The sequence below is a fragment of the Octopus bimaculoides genome, chromosome 1, assembly GCF_046866305.1.
Source record: "Octopus bimaculoides isolate indiv1 chromosome 1, ASM4686630v1, whole genome shotgun sequence".
NCBI classification, from domain to species: domain Eukaryota; kingdom Metazoa; phylum Mollusca; class Cephalopoda; order Octopoda; family Octopodidae; genus Octopus; species Octopus bimaculoides.
The window spans coordinates 2,800,427-2,823,842 of NC_142928.1; the positions used below are offsets into that span (position 1 = coordinate 2,800,427).

Here is a 23,416-nt window from a genome sequence, read left to right on the forward strand (position 1 = left end):
TTCAGTTTCTGTCTGCCAAATCCACTTACAAGGCTTTGGTCGGCCCGAGGCTATAGTAGAAGACACTTGCCCAAGGTGCCACGCAGTGGGACTGAACCCGGAACCATGTGGTTGGTAAGCAAGCTACTTACCACACAGCCACTCCTGCGCCTATATATATATATATATATATATAAGGTTGAGGAGGGTATTGGATTTAACCAAACCCAAGAGGATACAGGTAATACCGAGTAAGTGCTGTATACTGACTAGTTTGCCCCAGTCGTCGTATGAACAGGATTGGAGATTATAAGTCGTGTATTAGCGTGTGTATATGTAAATATATAAAAATAAAAAGATAAAGAGAGCAATGGTAAGGTTGGAGAAGTATTTTATCGATAGAGTCTTCCCAGAAACAGCTGTAAGACTTTATCCATAAAATACTTCTCCAACCTTACCATTTCTCTCTTTATCTTTTTATTTTTATATATTTACATATATATATATGTATGTATAAAGAATTAGTTAGAAAATAATGAACGTATGATTTCTTAGCTGATACATGCACATAGAAAAAGCTTTCAAATTGTCCTATGGAAATGAAATGAAGTACTGCTTAGATGCTTTGTTTTTTCTGGTGTTGTCTAATGCTGAAAAAACAAAGATAGATAAATGGATTTAAACAGTACTTTTCATTAGGAAAATTTCAAGATTTTTTATATATGAACATAAATACACAATAGAAGAAACGCCTGACTTTACACAAAGACATTTTATTCAACATGCTTCATACTACTTTATTTAATCCTAGCTTGACCAAGTTTTATACATGCTGTTCTAATAATTTGTTCTTATAAGATTTGGTATTTGTAATTGATGACACTAAAGAATGCAGAAATGCTTGTGTCCTATGATCCAGTGATGCTATTTGCTGCCTAATATATGTTTTCACATGTCTTCTAGAAGTATTTTCTCTCAAGACTATTTCTGCAGCAGCAGGTCTACTCACATTTAAATACACTTGAACGTGTTAAGTATAACTTTTACACAAATATACTTTATTCAGTACATCTTTGTGCAATCTTATTAAATTTATCTATGATTTAAAAAGAAATTAATATCAATATACTACTCAGTACATTACCAACAACATATATATATATATATATATATATATATATATATATATATATATATATATATATACTCACACAAATGTGTGTAGTTGTCTCTGTGCTTAAGAAATTCACTTCCCATCCATGTGCCACATGGTTTCAGGTTCAGTCGCAATGGGTCACACCCTGGGTAGTCTTCTGCCTTAACCCCAAAGGCTTACAAGTGGATTTGCTAGATAAAAATCAAAAAGGATCTCTTTGTGTATAATTCATGTGTGTGTATATATATGTATACACACACACACACACACACGCATACGTTTATGTATATATATGTAAGTGTAGACATGGTGTGGTTTAGAAGATTCCTCCCTAACCTCATAGTTCCACTTGCATGAGTTGGATGGAATTTGTTGAGGTAGATTTTTCTGTGGCTAGAAAAATATTGCCAATGCTCACCTATTCCTAAGTAAGGTTATATTTCACTGTGGACATGTTTCCACAGATTGGAAACGAGAACACCACTTGCATGATAGCGACATGCATTTACCACAAACACATGCTGGCAAGATGAGACCCAACTCACCCGCACATGCATACACATATATATATATATATCGTTAATATACTATCACACACATGTATACATGCATACATGATGGGTTTCTTTCAGTTTCCATTTACCAAATCCACTTAAAAGGTCACATGGTGGGATTGAACCTGGAACCAATTACAAGCTTCTCAACCGCACAGCAATGCCTGCACCTTTTCTGTAGTAAGACACTGGTTTCTGCTTCTCTGTTTCTCTGTCACTGTCTAACCTTTCATCATCTGACACAAGATCCACTCCTCCAGTGCCCCTCCCCTCTCAAGATTCCTTGTTTTGCAAGTTACTTTAGGACCCTACCCATGCTGGTGCCACTTAAAAAGCATCCATTCCACACTGTAAAGCAGTTGGCATTTGGAAGGGCATCCAGCTGTAAAAACCATGCAAAAAACACTCGGTTCACTCTGTGGGGGGGGTTGGTGTTAGGAAGGCCATTCAGCCATAAAAACCCTGCCGAAACAGACACAGTAGTCTGGGGTAGTCTCCTACCTGGCCAGCCCCTGTCAACTATCCTACCCATGCATGCATGCAAGACATGCGTTAAACGATGATGATATATTGTCTTTTTATCTGGTTTGCAAAATCCTTTATGTGAATCCGTGTTGAAACAAATTTTTGTGTCTCGAGAGAGTCATTATGCCAATGTTATTAACGAATGCACTGGTTCAATTCCACTCCTTTATTATTAGTCAATTGGTTAAATATCCAACTAAGTAATCGCTTGTTGTTTAATTTGGTCAAAGAGTAAGTTGTTTGTTTTTGTTTTTTTCTTAAAGCTCTTTTGTTGAAAAGGTTGCATATTGCAATGAAAGAACTTTCTAATAAAACCCGACTTACTCTTTAACCAAGTTAAACAATTGATTAGTTAGTTGGATAGTTAACCAGATGATTAATAATTAAGGAGTGGAATTGAACCAGTGTGTGTGTCAATATTGACATAATGACTCTCTGGACACAGCAAAATAAATATTGTATTTGTTTCAGTCATTTGGTTGTGGCCATACTGGAGCACTACATTTATTTATATATATATAAATATGAGAGCGATAGTACTTTTGAAAATACCATCGCTGGTGGCTGCAAACACAAGCTGTACAGGCAAAATTAATAAGATATATACATAGAAGAGATATTAGTATACTAAGTAGAATAAAGTTCTACAAATCTAATCATATTTGTCAGAAATGGAGGAGATAAGATGTTAAAAAGTTGTAATCTCCTCCATTTTTGACAAATTTGACTAGATTTGTAGAACTTCATTCTATAACTTAATTGTACACTTATTATACTAATACAACTTTTCAAATCTATACCAGTTTACTCCAGTAAAGTCTCAGCAAAATATGAAGAATCAACGTGAGAAATCTTTTTTGGAAACCATTCCAATTAAAAGACAAATCCACATTCAACCTTTTACACACACACATACATATATACATGTGTTATATGCTTACATATAAGAGATATTTATATATATTTATATATCATCGTTTAATGTCCATTCTCCATGCTGGCATGGGTTGGACAGTTTGACTGGGGACTGGCAAGCCAGGAGGCCGTAAAAGGCTCCAATCTGATCTGGCAATGTTTCTACAGCTGAATGCCCTTCCTAACGCCAACCACTCCGAGAGTTTAGTGGCTGCTTGTTACGTGCCACCGACACAAGAGCCAGTCAGGCGGCACTGGCATCGACCACGTTTGGATGATGCTTTTTATGTACCACCAGCACGGGGAGCCAGTCAGGTGTTTCTGGCAGCAACCCACACATGAACAGTGCTTATTACATGTCACCAGCACTGGTAATGGCCACAACTACAATTTCCATTTGATTTGATTTTGATTTACTTGACTCAACAGGTCTCCACAAGCACGGCATGTCACCCAATGATTCAAAGGTGCTTTTTAAATGGACTGCTTATGTGACACTGGTGTAAGCTACGGCTGTGATCTTACTTTCCTTGCCGGGTCTTCTCAATCAAAGCATATCTCCAGAGGTCTTGGTCTTTCGTCATTGATTCTGTGAGGCCCAATGTTCGAAGGTCATGCTTCCATCACCTCATCCCATGTCTTCCTGGGTCTCCTTCTTCCATGGGTTCCTTCAACTGTTAGGGAGTGACACTTCTTCACACATCTCTCCTCATCCATACATAGCACATGATCATACCAGTGCAGTCATCTCTCTTGCACACCACATCTGATGCTTCTTATGTCCAACATTTCTCTCAGGGCGCTTACACTCTGTTGTGTGCACACTGACATTACACATCCAGTGGATCATACTAGCCTCATTTCTTTCGAGCCTATGCATGTCTTCGGCAGTCACGGCCCATGTTTCACTGCTGTGAAACATGGTAGTTTGCACACATGCATTGTACAATTTACCTTTCACTCTGAGCGAGAGGCCCTTTGTCACCAGTAGAGTTAGGAGCTTTCTGAACTTTGCCCAGGCTATTCTTATTCTAGTGGTAACGCTCTATGAGCATCCACCCCCACTACAGACTTGGTCACCTAGGTAGCGGAAGCTATAAACTACTTCTTGTTTCTCCCCTTGGCATGTTATGGAATCACTTTTCTGAGCATCTGTGGTGTTTATTACCCCTGTGCATCTGCTGCACACGAAAGCTATCTTCCTGGTTCATCTGCCTTTGATGTTGCTGCACCTCTTATGTGTCCATAACTTACACTAGGTACATCTTATGGAGTTTCTACCTATACCTTTTTTACAGATCAAGCAGAGCCATCTGCCTGAAGGGGTTTGTGATGTGTTCGCCTTCCTACTTACTAGGACTTTGGTTTTTGCAACATTGACTCTAAAGCCTTTCGATTCTAAACCTTGCTTCCATACCTGAAATTTCTTCTCTGGTTCTGGTAGTGATTCCGCAATGAGAGCAAGGTCATCAGCATAGAGGAGCTCCTGGGGGCAGCCTGTCTTGAATTCCGACTATGATGAATAAGAGAGGGCTGAGGGCTGATCCTTGATGAACCCCTACTTCCACTTGGAATTCTTCGCTATGCTCATTGCCGACCCTTACCTTACTAGTGGCATCCCTGTACAAGGCCTTTACGGCTCTTATTAACCACTCGTCAATCCCCAGTTTCTGCATCGCCCACCAGATAAGGGATCAGGGGACCCTGTCAAAGGCTTTCTCCAAGTCAACAAGAGCCAAGTATAGGGGTTTATCTTTGGCTAGGTATTTCTCTTGTAGTTGCTGTACCAGGTATACAGCATCAGTGGTGCTTCTACCTGGCACAAAACCAAACTGCATCTCATCTAAGCAGACTCTCTCCTTAATTAGTTGGGCTATGACCTTCTCCGTCACCTTCATCACCTGATTCAGCAGTTTGATACCCCTGTAGTTATTTCTATCTAAAGCATCACCTTTACCTTTGTAGCAGTTGACTATGGTGCTGCTATGCTAGTCATTGGGTATGACTCCTTTGTGAACTATGAGCACCTGCATTGCTAAAAATAGAAGTAAAAATACTTCTGTTCCACAGAATAGTCACAAAATTAATACAAGTGCATATATATATATATATATATATATATATATATATATATAAATGTGTTTGTGTGCTCCTGTGATATATATATATATGAAATGGACGATTTTCCAGAAGGCCTTCTGCTTCTAATAAACATACTCATCATCATTTAACATCCATTTTTCAGAACCTGGCATGCTCCACAGCTATATCGAGCTCCAATGTCTGTTCCAGCTTGGTTTCCGCAGCCAGATGCTCTTCTAGTGCCAATCATTTTACAGTTTGTAATGGTTATTTGTGTGCCATTGCCACTAGTGACATTACCAAAAAAGACACTCTAGATAATTTTGTGTTATATTGTATGTACCATTGTGACACATACTTCAGAAATGGTCATCAAACACATGCTCCAGCTATCCAACCCATGCCAGCATGGAAGACAAACATTACATGACACTTTGGACAAGTTTCATCAGCCCCAGGCTGATTATAGCCTTTTGAATGGATTTGGTTCACAGAAACTGAAAGAAGCCCATTGTGTGTGCGTGTCTATATGCGTGAGCATGTATGTCTATGTGCATGTCTCCTCTTGAAATGAATGTCAGTCATTTCCAATATTCTGCACAGATATGTTTGTCCATGGGTTAATATTGCCTTGCTTGGAAATGAATGAGGGTTGGTGACAGGAAAGGTATTCAGCTGTAGAAAATTTGCCATGAATTTTGTCCAAACCTTGTAAGTATAGCAAAGTAGGTGTTCAAACTGTGATATATGTCCAAATGTTCTTATATATGCATATACATGTGTGTCATCGAACTAAACACCATGTTTGTTGTTCCCTCACTTGACTGTTTCTTTTTATTTTTTTGTACAATTTTGAACAATATATACACCCACACACACATATACACCCCTTGCCCTGAAATATTGAAATATATGATAAAAGTACAAACCATCGACCTGTATTATTTCTTATAACTTGCATTGTCTTGTCTTGGCTTTGTAAAATATATACACTCTCTCTCTTTCCTTTCCCGAGCGTCCAATAACACTATCCGTATCACGTCCTCACTTTGTTGTTTTTTTGTTATTGTTTTTTGTGTTTTTTTGAACCTATATATATATATATATATATATATATATATATATATATATATATATATATATATATATATATATATATTATCATTTTAACATACACTTTTCTATGCTTCCAAGAGTTGGACAAAGTTTATGTATATATCATCATCATCATTTAACATCCACTTTCCATGCTGGTATGGGTTAGACAGTTTGACCAGAGCTGGAGAGCTGCATCAGGTGTCAGTCATCTGTTTTGGTCTGTTTTCTGCAGCTGGATGCCTTTCCTAATGCCAACCACTTTACAGAGTATACCGGGTGCCTTTGACATATCATAGGTTCTTTTTATGGGTCACTGGGCACTGGCACCAGCAGGGTTGCTATGTAACTTGCAAAACAAAGACCTCTTGATTGAGAGAGGGAGTGGAACCAAGGGGAGTGGCTCTGTGCTAGACAAAAGGCTGAGTGGCTGTGTGCCAATATAGATACAATAAAGTGTAGCTGTAAGAGAAATATAAGAGTGAAAACATTCCACGTCTACTTTTGATGTGCTGAAAAAATGAGCTGCTGACTGGCCATTTTGTAGTTTGTTGGTTTCTAACTTTTACCATTCTCTAACACAGAATATTGATATTTATGCAGTCATAAATTAAATTTACTCCACCACTTTTGTGGATTGCTTAATTTGCCTATTGTTGCTTCTGAACGCCTCTTAATATATTTTTGGTTTAATACTAAACATTATTTGAGTTCATTCATTAGATTTGTCTTAGAGAAAGCATCGAAAAGGTCATCTGTTGATGTGAAAGGTATTCTGAATATAATTGTATCTTCTCATTTGACATACCAGTAAGAACAGTGGGCTGAATGTGATGTGGCATAAGCTTTTTTAGCCAATTAGTCTTGTTCCGTTCCCTGATCTAAATAACACAACACCATTATTGGATTCTTTTATTTGTTTCAGTCATTTGGCTGCGGCCATGCTGGAGCACCGCCTTTAGTTGAACAAATCAACCCCAGGAATTATTCTTTGTAAGCCTAGTACTTATTCTATCGGTCACTTTTGTTGAACTGCTAAGTTACAGGGATGTAAACACACCAACATCGGTTGTTAAGTGATGGTGGGGGGCAAACACAGAACCACAAACATATATATATATATATATATATATATATATATATATATATATATATATATACACACGACGGGCTTCTTTCAGTTTCCGTCTACCAAATCCACTCACAAGACTTTGGTCAGCCTGAGGCGATGGTAGAAGACACTTGCCCAAGGCACCATGCAGTGGGACTGAACCCGGAATCATGTGGTTGGTAAGCAAGCTACTTACTACACAGCCACTTCTAACCACTTGTCTCTCCTTTTCTCTCTTATTTTTTAATTTTTTTATTTGAAATTCATTCGGTTGTAGACTTGAATGTTCCAAGAAATTTTAAAATTCAGCAGGATAGTGAATGCTTTCTTCTTCCTTACAACGTTATATGTTGATTTGTTATTATGTTTTGACTAATTCCTGGAAGTGCTTGTAACAGCTGCCAGTTAATGTTGATCATTGGACATTACAGGATACAGCTATAGCTCTTTTGCACAGTTATTTCTGTGTCAGATGCTGCTGGTTAGGTAAGATCTCTGATATCAATTCATCAACTGGACCATTGGTAGCTCCTTTACTGCCAGAAGGAAATCTTCCCTCACTGCCTTAGAACAAAGGTTTGGTACACCAACCAGAGAGATAATCTCTACAAAGACAGCCCCCTCAGGTCTGTAGACAGATTGAAGAATTTAACTCTGGTTCTAAAGCATTGAAGATTTGAAGCAGCTTCCATATTTCTTAAGTTTCGTTTCTTTTGGGTTCAGTAGCAGAGACTGATTGATGTCTCCTGACAACATCCTGTTCAGGATCTCCAGAACTCTTGTTTGTGTTAAGAACATCTAGCCGTATATGTGTGTGTATATATATATATATACACACACACACACACACACCATCATCATCACCATCATCATCATCATCATCTTCATATGTCTGCTGTCCATGCTGGCATGGGTTGGACAGTTTGTTTGGGCTGGCACACTGGAAGGCTGCACCAGGATCCAGTCTGATTTGGCATGGTTTTCTACAGCTGGATGCCCTTCCTAACGCCAACCACTCTGAGAGTGTAATAGGTGCTTTTACGTGCCATACCATTATCAACATTTAGCTTATGTATTCCATCCTGGTATGGGTTAGATGGTTTGACGAGAGCTGGCTAGCCAGAGAACTGCACCAAGCTCTTTTGCATTGGTATGTTTTTTGTGGCTAGATACCCTTCCTAACACCATCTACTCTACAGAGTGGACTGGGTGCTTTTCATGTGGCAACAGCAACTGCCAGGTCACCAAGTATTAGTCAAGACGAAGACTCTTCAACTGAAGGAGTAGTATTGAGAGAGGTGGCTTTGTACCAGGTGATGACGGGTTAAACTATGATAGAGATACCTGGCTACCCCTGTCAAGGGAGAGAGAGAGGATGTTAGTGAAGATGTGCAGGGCATACCCTCAAGATACAGGGATATATGTATGTATATGTGTGTGTGTGTGTGTGCATGTATGTTCATATGGGTTTATGCATATAGTTTAAAGGAAAAACCAGAAAACAGACTGTTAGTATGTTAATTATTTCATAACAATTGTTTCTGTAGTCAATGATCAATAATTAGTAGATATATTGATAGTCGACTACCTCATCAGATGGCATATATATGTTGTTTGTATGTGTTTATCTATATATGCCTAATTAATAATCAATTTTCTAATTTACCATCCAACATTACATACTTCAACAGTAATTATTATTAATTTTTTCTTTCTAATCCTTGCTTTGTTATTTCAACCACAGTTACTGTTATTAAAAAATTTTTTTTTTTTTGTTCGTGTTCTTATAAAGCTCCTTTTAGAATGCCATAGAAAGTTTTGTTCTTTTTTTTTTTTTCTTTTAGCAGGATTTGGTGCTAGTGCACCATGCTGCCCAATCTAACACTACCATCTGATCTTAAGTTCCTCAAACAAGGTTTGCTCTAATGCTTGGAGATTTCAATAACCTTTCCACACATATCACCCTCAATTCTTCCCTATAAAAGTAAAATAAATCCAAATGCCCTCACCACTTGTGTTTCCTTTTCTCAAACCTTCAAAACCTCCTCTACAACCCAGACCCCACGTATCATCTTTTAATCTCTGGCAAACCACACATCCTATTTATCACCTCTAATGTACAATCCAGTTCTGTTGTCTCTAATACACTTTCTATTCAAATTTCACTCCAATATTTACTGTCTTCATAATCTCCTTGTCTTTTACCCTCTTACCTCTCATAACTGGATTTCTGCAAGAACAACTTCCATTTCTGCTTCAAAGTCTCCCTCCATCATTTTCCTCTATTGCTATCTGAACACCTCAGACCATCAGAAACTCTTTGAACATATTACCTCTACACATTGAAAACATCTATCTTACGTCTCTGCCAAGTCTTCATCTTCATAGCTCCCATCCTCATCCCACACCAATGCATTCCATCGTTTACCTGCACTCTAGACCAACACACACAAACACTCTGCTCTTTTCCTCACCTCAAAAACCTAACACCTGCCATACTGTGACTAAAGCTGCACCCCTGTGCTGGCACCACATTAAAAGCACCTGTGCTGGTGCCATGTAAAAAGCATTGGTTATGGTACAATGTAAGAAGCACCCAGTACACTCTGTAAAGTTGTTGGCATTAGGAAGAGCATCCAGCTGTAAAAACAAAACCAAAACTGGTGACTGGAGCCTGGTACAGCACTCCAGCTTGCCAATTCCTGTCAAACTGTCCAATCTATGCCAGCATGGAAAACAGATGTTAAATGATGATAATGTACTCCAGGGTCTCGTTTTGTACCTCCCTCTTCTATATATATAATGACCTACCAACCACTACATCCAGCAATACTCACTCTTACACAGATGATACAACTTCCCATTCTTCTCTAACCTGCCTCAACCATGCATCATCCACACACAAACTAGGCACCATACACCAGGCTTGCATTGATTCCATAAACAAAGACTTGAGACCTTCCTCCAGTAGAGTGATGTCAGTCTTTTAACAGCAAAATAACTCAAGCACTCTCCAAACCAAGGAAACGCCACTGCACCACTCCACCCCCACCCCCACTCCCACCCCATCACAAGTGGCACTTAACTTGAGCACTCTTATCACTGCAGACACTGGGCCTCTCTATCATCAAAAATCTCTCTTGACAAAAGCACAACTAGAAAATATCTCAATCCGTACCTGTTACTGACACCCACAATAGAGGATTGCTCCCACACCTAGGACAGTGCTGCTGCACAGAGATACCCTGGACTGCATTCTGAGAAGGGCCATTCAACATAGACAAGCTCCGGCCTCTGTTACATAGGAAGTCCTGGGGTCAATTTGTTCGACTAAAGGTGATGCTCCAGCATGGCTGCAATCAAATGACTGAAACCAATAAAAGAATATCACAGTATTGACCAGACCATCAGATGTTGTTATACATTGCTGGTCACAATGCGCTTTTTTGCATCGTTTTTAGCTTTCGAATGATGCCACCCTGCTGGCTCGGCAAGCAGGCCAACAGTCCCTCTAATTGGACGACTCTTCCATCACAGAGTTACTCATTTACAGTTGAGTGGACTGGACCAACATGAAATGAAATGTTTTGCTCAGAAACACAATGCGCTGCCCAGTCTGGGAATAACCACTAGGATAGTTTTCTGGTCGAGTCTTGTAAGTCGTAGTAGAAATGCAACCTATGTCGAAAATAGGCATAGGAGTATTGTACAAAGGAGTGGCTGTGTGGTAAGTAGCTTGCTTACCAACCACATGGTTCTGGGTTCAGTCCCACTGCGCAGCACCTTGGGCAAGTGTCTTCTACTATAACTTCAGGCCAACCAAAGCCTTGTGAGTGGATTTGGTAGACGAAAACTGGAAGAAGCCCGTCGTATATATGTGTGTGTGTGTGTGTTTGTGTGTCTGTGTTTGTCCCCCCACCATCGCTTGACAACCGACACTGGAGTGTTTACATCCCCGTCACTTAATGGTTTGGCAAGAGAGACCGATAGAATAAGTACTAGGCTTACAAAGAATAAGTCCTGGGGTCGATTTGTTCGACTAAAAGGCGGTGCTCCAGTATGGCCACAGTCAAATGACTGAAACAAAAGAATAACTGAAAAATTTATATATTTTGTAGATACAAGTATACAAGCCTGTGAGTGCAATAAAATGGGCTCTACCTCTATGTTGAATGGCCCTTCTCAGAATGCAGTCCAGGGTATCTCTGTGCAGCAGCACTGTCCTAGGTGTGGGAGCAATCCTCTGATATATGTAATTAATTAACCCTTCAATAATTGTCATCTCATCTTTAGTTAGCTCTCTAAAAATCTTTTTGTTCTCAAACCATGTTTCTGTTGTCACTAGATAAAATTTTTAAAGTTTCTTTTTCCACTTTTCTCTCTCTCTCTTTCTCTCTCTCTCTCTCTCTCTCTCTCTAATCATGTTTCTATCTCCAGTTCTCTCCCTCTTTGTCTCATTTCATTACTCCTCTGCTATCTTTAGATATTTTGGCTTCAAGAGAAGACGTTGCTCTGTCCCAAAATGAAAACATTTTGATTTGGTTTCTGAATGTGTGCAATCAAAAACTGAACAGGTTACTCAGCTTGTCACCAATATACCGCTCACTGCTAAGGAGTATACTGATCCAACTAATTGTGTTTAAAGCTACTACTGTAATAAGCTGGTGTCCCATTATGTTACAATTATATTTTGTCTTTGTCTCATTAGATACAGCAAGACTTGATTATTGTAGCTGAGTTGAATAACTCACCTGAAATGGAATTTGCCTTCAAGACAGTGACTGTGATGCTGGACAATGATATTTTTTGACAATTACGTGTTGGATTTTCACTTGTCCCTTAATTTGTGCTGTACAATTAACTTTTCTTTAGTTCAAAAGACACTTTTCAGCTGTTTCTCCCCTGCAAGTTTTATGTCTTCATGTCTGGTCACACTTCAGTTTCATTGAGATCACTTTCATTCACAATAAATGAAGTTGACATTATTTTTAAGTTGATCTCATGAATGGAAAAGAAAAAAAAACCCACAAAAAGTACAAAAGATGAAATTATCCAGGAAAAAAAAAACTCGTATCTCCCTAAGGAAAGGAAGAAAAAGATTAAAAAATGGAGGTGGGAATTAAACAGCAGAAGGTAGTGGTGGAGAGGTTGTACACCCCAGACAAATGGCGTGTTTAGCTGCACCTTTTGGACATGATTGCAAAAGCATTTCTGCAGAGAATGACCAGCAACACTCGCTGCAACATCCACTCTCACCTCATGAAATATCAACAAAATAGATGTTCATGAAATGCTTCTTTTCTTATTTATATAGATATATATACGAGGGGGAGTCAAAAAGTAATGCCATTTTGTTTAGGACAGGTATAATTATGAACACAGGAACATGTATCATACATCAAAATGAAGCTGGAACCCTGTGGATCACATCCCTACTTCTCAACATAGTCACTGTTTCTCTCAATAGCAATGTTCCACCTTCGAATGAGAGAATGTATCCCTGCCCCGTAAAATTCTGTTGACTGTTCTTTGAGCCACTTCTTCACTACAGTTTTCACTTCCTCATCACTTGAATAATTGAGCGCCTTCAGACTATCATCTCTTCAGCCCCTTGAAAGAGGGTTTGAGAGGCAAACATTATTCCAGTGACGAGGAAGTGAAAACTGTAGTGAAGAAGTGGCTCAAAGAACAGTCAACAGAATTTTACGGGGCAGGAATACATGCTCTCATTCGAAGGTGGAACATTGCTATTGAGAGAAACGCTGACTATGTTGAGAAGTAGGGATGTGATCCACAGAGGACCAGCTTCATTTTGATGTATGATACATGTTCCTGTGTTGGTAATTATACCTGTCCTAAACAAAATGGCATTACTTTTTGACTTACCCTCATATATATATATTTTATACATTTTCATTTATTTTTTGTTTGTTTAGAAAACCTGATGGATTTTTATAGAAGTAGCTTCAACAACTTGTTTGTTTTCTTTGGTACAGATGGATCTTGGTCTTCCATGTCTTTCTAAATCTTCAACTGAACCAGTCACTTCAAAGCCCTTGATAAGGTTGGCCATTGTGTCTTGTTTTATCGACTGGTATGTTGATAAGATGGCACATTTCTCTCTTATTTTATACTTCATTTTTATGTTTGCATTTTAAAAATACACTGTACATTCTAGTTATGTTGGCTCATGTAGATATTTGTGATTCTAACTAGTGAGTAACTCTATAATTAAACAATTATAGGGTAATAGTTGCAAGCAAAAATCATTATTTGTAATTTCACTTTATTATTGAGTAACAATAATCAATGAATGAATAATAATTGCTTCAAGTTTTGGTATAAGGCCAGCAATTTTAAAGGGAAGGGAAGTTGATTCTATCAACCCCAGTGCTGACAGGTACTTATTTTATTGACCTGGAAGGATGAGAGGCAAAGTTGACCATGGCAAGATTTGAACTCTGAATATAAAAAGCCAGAAGAAATGCTGCTCAGCATATTGTTTGACACACTAATGATCCTGCCAACTCACTGCCTTAGTAGTAGTAGTAGTGGTGGTGGTGGTGGTGGTGGTGATAATCCTTTCTACTATAGGCACAAAGCCTGAAATTTCGGGGCAAGGGGCTTGTCGGAGACATCAATCCTGGTACTCAGCTGGGGCTTATTTTACAACCTTGGAAGAATAAAAGGCACAGTCAACGTTGGTGACCTTTGAACTCAGAACATAAAGGATCAGAAGAAATATCACTAAGCATGATGATGAAGGTGGTGGTGGCATCATCATCGTTGTCGTTGAGCATCTGCTTTCCATGTTGGCATGGGTTGGACAGTTTGACTGGGGACTGGCAAGCCAGAAGGCTGCACCAGGCTCCAACCTGATCTGGCAAGGTTTCTACAGCTGGAAGCCCTTCCTAACGCCAACCACTTTACAGAGTGTAGTGGGTGCTTTTTATGTGCCACCAGCACAGGTGCCAGTGAGGCAGCACTGGGATCAGTCATGCTTGAATGATGCTTTTAGTTTTATGTGCCACCAGCACGGGTGTACCAGTAATAATAATAATAATCAGGCAAGCCAGCAGCATCGTTGGATCAAAACTTAGCTGCAGTTTATCCCCTTTTACGTTCTGAGTTCAAATTACACTGAGGTCGGCTTTGTCTTTCATCCTTTCAGGGTTAATGTAACTAACTTATCCCATACTCTGAAATTGCTGGCCTTGTGCTAAAATTTGAAATTATTATTATTATTATTATTATTATTATTATTATTATTATTTTGGACTTGGTGCTGCATTCTCTTTGCAGTTTCAGCTGATTCTTGCACCTCAAACAACTATTTGTTAACTGTCCTGTATAAATGGCAAATCTGAGACCAGTCTGTTTTGTCAGCCAATACATAGGTTCTCTGATCAGCGGTGACTCGCAGCCATGATACATTCTTAACACAAAGGACTTCAAATTCACATAGCAGCAGGTTTAGTGATCTCTCTCACTCACACACGCACACACGCATGCATGTATGTGGTTAATGTGATAGTGTTTTCTTCTTCAATACCAGTTGTCAAATCTCTGGCAATGTTGATCTTCAGTTTCACTTCTGTAGAAAACTATTTGGAACACAAGTCTTTTTCTGCATTGCTCGTTTGCTCTTCGGGACTATAGAAGAGTTGTTGGTCACATTAGGAACTATATTGTTATGATTAACCAATAGGTATCAAAGATTATTCCAAATAAAGATATATCCATCTTTTATAGCTGGATATCTAAACCATCCTGAAAAAATATTGTCGTCTGTTTGTGTTGCTTTGAAGCACCCTTGAGCTTATCAAGTGTGATCTTAATTCCTTTTGATCTGTTATGAGCCCTAGGACTGAAGGCCAGGCATTAAAATGATTGAGATTACAAGACACCCCACTGAACAGCCCATTGCAGGATTGCTGGAACTCATTTACAGCTGAGTGGACTGGACTAACGTGAAATACAGTGTTTTGCTCAGAAACACAACACCCTACCTGGTCAGGGAATTAAGACCATAATCTTAATGATCGTGAGTGCAACATGCTAACCACTGGGCCATAATACCCACCAGCTATATCTGGCCCAAATATTCTACCTGTTTTATGTTCAAACTGGCCATATTCAGCCTCTCACACCTACCTTACTATGTCATTCTAAAAATAAACAATCACCTCATCAAAATCTCAAAACTACAAGAAAATGCATCGTTAATTAAAAACAATGTGAATACATAATTAATGCTAAAGGGTTAAACTGAAGACAACAATATTGTCAGTGTAGTCAATGCCTGACTGTTGTATCCTGGTCTAGAAGAACTCTGACTCTCAGCTGGAGCTACTAACATCCAGTCGATCACATGGTTGAATTGGGTTGCTTGGAGGGCACAGTTTTGTTGAGCTCCACTTTCAACCTCAAAATGCTTGTTAACTGTGGTACAAAATCTGTTCCATGATAGTCTAGTGACAGAGAATACAGTTGGAAGTGGTCAGAATCCACAAATATGATGACCTTGACCTGTTGCAGTGACTCTCAAGTGTTGTGGAAAGTGTGTTTATGTTACAGAACCATGAGTTAAAGGAATGGGTCCACCAAGTTTTTGGATTGAGATGTGTGCAGGTATTTCACAATTGGTGTTGAGGAAAAAATGCTTCGTCGTTTCCACAGTGACACTGTTTATCAACAGTAGAACCATTTGACTGAAATAGACGTTCAAAGTTCAGCCCACTCTGTTGAAATGTGTATACATGTATATTGTGTGTGTGTGTGTAGATCACCTTCAGCTAGAGCCCAGACTAATTAATGCATTATGTAAAGCATATGTTGGTTGTGTGTGTTAATTATGGACCAACACCCATTTAACTCAAGACGCCAGAATGAAACTGTATGAAGCCTTTAAAGAGTAAATGTAATTTGAAAACTGTCTTCTTTAATTTTTACATCATCGTTTCATGTCATGTCCATTGTCCATGCTGGCATGGGTTGGATGGTTTGACCAGGGCTGGTAAGCTGAGGGGTGGCACCAGACTCCAGAGTGTACTGGGTGCTTTATATATGGCTTGGTTCGTAGACCAACTGCTGCCCCTTAACAACCTCTGATGTAAAAGGAGAGGCTGAGAAACCCACAAAAGGGATTTTCTGTTGGTTCTCTTTAAAAACATTTGCAAATGACACCCAATATTGACTGAGATTGATACAGCTGGGAGATGATAGATGGCTAATGAGAAATGGCTAAATTACTAAAGATGAGGGACCAAAAACAAAAGAAATGGGCAGGAAAAAAGGAAACCTGACAACTCACTTCAGTTGATACACTTAGAGCCAGTTTGAAAAAGTCAGAGACGCTAAAATAATGGTTTAACTCCTTAGCATTTAAACCGGCCATATCCGGCCCAAATATTCTACCTGTTTTATCTTCAAATGGGGCCAGACCTGAACTCTCACACCTAACTTCCAGTGCCATTCTAGAAATAACCAATCACATCATTGAAGTCTCAAAGCTTTGAGGTAATGCATGATTAATTCAAAACAATGTGAATAAAAAGCATTACGTTAGACCAAGTAATCTGAATGCTGAAGGATTAACATTACCATTGACTTCCAAACTGAGAGATGCCAGTGCAATATTTACATCTGTGCAGACCACATACATCCACATATATAATATGATTTGTCTGCTGGTGTTCACATTGGTAGGCTTATGATTAAGGTAGATTCCACTGTTTCTTCTACTGAAATTGTTAATGTAGTCACTCTTCACTGCCTTAATCAATGAGATATTTTATTGTAAAACATCATCATTGTCTATTGATATTAGCTTTTTGCCAGCTCAATTTCAAGTTGGTAGTTTTTTGTATAATGTGCAGGGATTTATGATTTGTTGTTAATAGAAGTTGTTGAAATGATGTTGATGTTTATACAGCTCTAATTCAAACAAATGTCATTTTGAGTATGTTTGTTTATTTACTCAGTGGAGGCGCAATGGCCCAGTGGTTAGGGTAGTGGACTCGCAGTCATAGGATCGCGGTTTCGATTCCCAGACTGGGTGTTGTGAGTGTTTATTGAGCGAAAACACCTAAAGCTCTACGAGGCACCGGCAGGGGGTGGTGGCGAACCCTGCTGTACTCTTTCACCACAACTTTCTCTCACTCTTTCTTCCTGTTTCTGTTGTGCCTGTAATTTAAAGGGTCAGCCTTGTCACACTGTGTCACGCTGAATATCCCCGAGAACTACATTAAGGGTACATGTGTCTGTGGAGTGCTCAGCCACTTGCACGTTAATTTCACGAGTAGGCTGTTCCGTTGATCGGATCAACTGGAACCCTCGTCGTCGTAAGTGACGGAGTGCCAACATTTATTTACTCAGTAGGCGTGAGTGTGTGGTTGAAAAGCTTCCAGCCACGGGGCTGTCAAGTTTAGTCCCACTGCATGGCACCTTAGGCAAGTGCTTGCTATAGCCCCAGGTTATGTAAATGGATTTGGTTGATGGAATCCTATTGTGTATGTATGCACACACACACACATGTATATAAATGTGTTGTGTTTAGATGTCTAGACATTATGCAATGGTTGTAAATGTTTTCAACTGTTTACTGTTAGCTGTTTAGTTTCAAGTCAATTCTGATGGAGCAAACCTTTGATTGAAAGTGTTCTAATTGCATTAGTACTGTCTTTTGTTGCTTGTTCTTTTTTGTTTTTCTTTCTTTCAGCCATCGTGTATCTAGGACTACATTGTCTAATAGGCCCCTTTTTTTAAGATTGCAGCAGGTTTGTTTGGGCCTAGCAAAAGGAGGAAGGGCCACACCTATGAACCTTGTTGCATAACTTCTAAGACTGGTCAAGTAAAAAGTAGAAGCCCCAGTTGACAGATGATCCTGAAACTGGAGACCTGGTCTGAGTGCTTGCGACAGAGTGGACTTAAATAGTCCGTCAATGGTCGGCCAGGTGTTAAATCAAGCAATGGATTTGCCACTTCTAGCAGTCAAGTGACTATACAGAGGCTCCCTTTTTAGCTCTAACTGTCTGCTTGTTTTTCTATTTTGGTAATGAGCATAATTTATCTCCTGTCAATTGTTTCTAGCAGTGTAGCATTCTTTGAATATTAACTGCTGCATAAACTAACTCCTGACTATATAGCAAACCTCCTGGGTATTTCTTTTTAGTTTCTTTTCTTTTTTTTTTTTTTGTGCAATACTCTAGTCTCTTAATTGTAGAATGTCAAACATGACCATTGTATATTTGTCTCCTAGTATACATTGCTGTGTATGTATATTATTGGCTTCTTTCAGTTTCCATCTACCTAATTCATTCAAGGCTTTGGTCAGCCCAGAGCTCTTGTAGAAGACGCTTGCCTCAAGGTGCCAACACAACAGGACTGAACCTAAGACCACATGCTTAGGATGCAAGCTTCTTAACCATTCAGCAAGACGCGCGCGCACGCACACACACACACACACACACAAATTATTGAGCTTTAGCTAATCTGTGTACATTAATTGGCATAAAAGAAATGTAAGTGAAGCTTAGAATTTCAATCCTTTTTCTCAACTTAATTCTAGATACAGTTGTATAGTGTAATGACATCTTTTTTCATGTGTGTATTGCATCTAGATGAGGTGTTAGCTCCCGCAAGCCCTGATATTACAGTCAGTTTTGATATACCCATTAAGTTTCTGTTTGGTTTCTGAAACCCTGTTAGCAGTCTGAGTTTTTTTTACTCTCCACACCATGCTGGAGTTAGTTCAATGTCTTTCTCTACTCTACCTCTTCATCAGAGTATGCAATTAATAGTGAAACTAGTCGGAGTACTTCAGTTCTAGACAGCTATGGTCTGATAGACCTCTGATCAAATACACTCCAGCTAATGACCATTTCAAGTATTCTCTTCAGGTAGTGAATCCAAGATTACTTCATCCAATATGACCTTCAACTTTTTCTTTATTATTTATTTAGGAACAGTTGAGTGTGGCTTGAGGGGAATTTGGCTGCTATTTCTTTCTGCCCCTCCTCCCCATATTCGTGTAAAGCGACCATGTAGCCTTACTGGATGGCTCAATAGTTAATAGATTTAGTAAACTAAGCTCAGTGTTTATCCTTAATTGTTTTAGTATTGATGAAATGAATACCAATTAGGTTATTTTGGCCGATGAGGTTGGTACTAAAATAGTTGCAGTTTGGCAGTTAATAGTGTTTGCTCAGACTGCTAGAGACAGCAGCAAAATCCCTTTCAGAATATACCTACTGTCTTTAAAAAAAGAAAACACTCAATGGATACTAGAGTGCTAGGACTAAAAGAATTAGGAAAAAAAAAAAAGAGCTGGATGGCCATGGCTGAGACACCACCTGATCTATCCGGGTTGACTTGGAGCTAAACTACAACTACTAACTTTTATTATTATTTTATAATATTATATATATATATATATATATATATATATATATATATATCAGTTTGTCTCTTTTTATATTTATGACCTAGTCACTGATCCTCTAAGCTGTTGTAGGATTGTCTTGAATCAACTTTTGCTCTCCCTTCCTCTCTCTTCCTCTATTATTATGTTCTTTTTTCTTTTCTTTACTGTCTCTTTGCCCCCATTCTCTCTCTCTCTCTCTCTCTCTCTCTCTCTCTCTCTCTCTCTCTCTCTCTCTCTCTTACTTCCTTCCTTTCGTCTATTTTCAGATATTCTTTTACTTTTTGTTTGTTTTCGATTCGTTAATTGGTACTATTCATAACTGTCAGTAATTTTTTTTCTTCTTTTTTTTTCCCATTTATAAATCAAATTATTTTCTGGTTTCAAATTGTTATTGTCTTTCTGTGTTGTAGTAGTAGTAGTAGTATGTTATAATCTTGATGTCCATGTCTGCAATCTAGATCAAATACTACTTATTGAAATTATGTATCTCCAAGCTAATCAACTTTTCAGTGTTCTCATTCTCACATCACTTCAGTGTTGCTATCTCACACTATTAGCCCCCCCCCCCCCCCCCCACACACACACACACACACTCTACACTCGAAACGTTAATAACTCGGTTTAGAAAAAAAACAGCCATGATAAACGTTTTCAAGTTCATAGTTAGAGACAGGTATGATAATGCCTCAAACATAACGGGGCAGCGTTATGTGTCGAGGGTAGTTCCACTTCCCTGCAGCTATTAGATTTGATGTGTATTCTTTTGTTTGTTTCAGTTATGTGACTGCGGCCACGCTGGAGCACTGCCTTTAGTTGAACAAAGTGACCCCAGGACTTATTCTTTGTAAGTCTTGTACTTATTCTATCGGTCTCTTCTGCTGAACTTCTAAGTTACAGGGGCGTAAACACACCAACATCAGTTGTCAAGCGATGGTCGGGGGGACAGACACACAAACACACACACATATATATACAACTGGCTGCATTCAGTTTCCGTCTACCAAATCCACTCAAAAGGCTTTGGTTGGCCCAAGGCTATAGTACAAGACACTTGCCCAAGGTGCCGTGCAGTGGGACTGAACCCAGAACCATGTGGTTGATAAGCAAGCTACTCACCACACAGCCACTCGTAAACAAATAGTTCTCAACTGTTTTTTTTTATCTAAGGACCTCTTTGATCCCGATTAAATTTTGGTGGATCCTCCCAGCCATTCAATGTGTAAAAGCTAGTTCATTGATACTTCTTTCAAAATTTCCATTTTATTTTTTACACGCTAACTTGTGTAGGTTAAACTATGTAAAATGTTTGAGAAAGAAATTTAGCTATTTCTCGCAATTGGTTGTGTGGTAAGTAGCTTGCTTACCAACCACATGGTTTCCAGGTTCAGTCTCACTGTGTGGTTCCTTGGGCAAGTGTCTTCTATAGTTTCAGGTCGACCAAAGCCTTGTGTTTGGATTTGGTAGACAGAAACTGAAAAGAAGCCTGTTGTGTGTATATATGTGTGTGTGTGTGTGTGTGTTCATATATATATTTTTGTGTGAGTCAAAGGTTGAGAAACCAACTAAGAGTTAGTACCTACCCAATATACTGCTGGTAGTGTACCCAAATATTCATACGCAAGTGCTAGTTATTGCGTGGCAATCCCGCAGTTGAGTGTTATATATGAGCAGGGGGGTAAAAGGTGGTTTACCCTTGATTTATATGGCAAATAAGAAAGCAGAGAGGATACAAAATCAACAGACATCGGCTGGTAAACATTCCAGTATGTCTATGCCAGTGTATTAGATGAATACATACACATGTATCAGTGGTACAGAAAGAGTTGGTAATTGAAACGAGGGTGGGGAAGCAAAGGGTGTTGTTGCAATTACCAATTCTTTCTATTTGATAATATGTTTATGTATTCATCCAATACATTTGAATAAATAGACATATTGGAATGTTTACTGTTTGATGCCTGTCGATTTTGTATCTTCTCCACTTTCTTATTTGCTATATATATATATATATATGTGTGTGTGTGTGTGTGTTTGTGTGTCTGTGTTTGTCTCCCCACCATAGCTTGACAACTGATGCTGGTGCATTTACATCCGCCGTAACTTAGCGGTTCGGCAAAAGACACCGATAGAATAAGTACTAGGCTTACAAAGGAGAAGTCCTGGGGTTGATTTGTTCAACTAAAGGCGGTGCTCCAGCATGGCCGCTGTTAGATGACTGAAACAAGCAAAACATTTAAGTATTTCAATCAGTTCTGTTGTTAAGATTTTAATTCTTTTACAGCCCATACATTTTTTAACAAGTATTTCTCTTTCTCCTTTCAGATGCAAAAAAATTTTTTGATTATTTCTCATACTTTTGGAAATTCTCTGGATACTTGACAGAGATACCTGAAAGCTGTCTGCATGCCTTCTATAATAAATATTGTAGTGTTTTGGATGCAAGACATGTCCGAAAAGAAATCACCTTCTCAGAAGGTAATGTAATATTTTGGCTTCTATTTCCTGTTTTGTGGTGTAATAAAAACGTTTATTTCATGTTATTTTGCTTTATGAAATTATACATAATTGGAGTCCAGATTCCAACAGACACTTGGAGTCAGGCCAGCTCTATGTCAAACTGTCCAACCCATGCCAGCATGGAAGGCAGACGTTAAACGATGATGATGATACATATATATATATCGTCGTCATCATCGTTTAACGTCCGCTTTCCATGTTGGCATGGGCTGGACGGTTTGACTGAGGGCTGGCATGCCAGAAGGCTGCACCAGACTCCAATCTGATCTGGCAAAGTTTCTACAGCTGGATGCCCTTCCTATCGCCAACCACTCTGAGAGTGTAGTGGGTGCCTTATACATGCCACAGGCACGAGGGCCAATCAGGCAGTACTGGCATCGACCACGCTTGAATGGTGCTTTTTACGTGCCACCAGCATGGGAGCCAGTCAGTCGGCACTGGCAACAATCACACTTGAATGGTGCCTTATACATGCCACCGGCATGAGGGCCAATCAGGCGCTACTGGCAATAATCACACTTGAGTGGTGCTTTTTATGTGCGACCAGCACGGGAGCCAGTCAGCTGGCACTGGCAGGCATGCCACGTTTTCACCTCTTCAACAAGATATCTGCTCCTCTCTCTCTCTCTTTCTCTATCAGAGTTTCTTATTCCTCCAATCCATACCCCTCTCAGTTGAGGGGTATTATCTTGCAAGTACTCAGTTGTCTCACAAGTGCTGGTGTCATGTAAAAAGCACCCAGTATACTCTGTTAAATGGTTGGCATTAAGAAGATCTTGCAGCTGTAGAAACCTTACCAAAATTGATACAGAGCTTAGGAGAGCAATCTCACTCGTCGGTTCTTGTCAAACTGTCCAATCCATGCCAGCTGGAAAAAAGGACACCAAATGATGATGCTTCTGTATATACATGGCACTTTGAGCAAGTGTCTATTGTGTTCACCAAAACCTTGTGAATGGATTTCATAGATGGAGAAAGAAGCTGTGTGTGTGAGCGATCTCTTTGTCTTGACATTAGTGTAGCCATCATACAAGTTATGTCATTGGTTTTCAGTCTGC

The 23,416-nt window shown here is 39.1% G+C and overlaps 1 protein-coding gene across 23 annotated transcripts in view; it reads left to right on the top strand.

Annotated features, from left to right (window-relative positions):
• Nucleotides 1–23,416, top strand: part of LOC106871111 (uncharacterized) — an 86,262-nt gene that overhangs the window by 21,964 nt on the left and 40,882 nt on the right. For 9 of the 23 annotated variants that reach the window (XM_014917421.3, XM_089347644.1, XM_089347622.1 and 6 more), the window contains exon 2: nt 22,164–22,316. In XM_014917421.3, coding sequence (XP_014772907.1) covers nt 22,245–22,316 — 72 coding nt within the window. In that variant the 5' untranslated portion in view covers nt 22,164–22,244. Of the gene's footprint in view, nt 1–13,413; nt 13,512–22,163; nt 22,317–23,416 lie in introns of all 23 variants that reach the window. The other 14 variants (XM_014917416.3, XM_089347628.1, XM_014917417.3 and 11 more) reach the window with 2 other exon arrangements.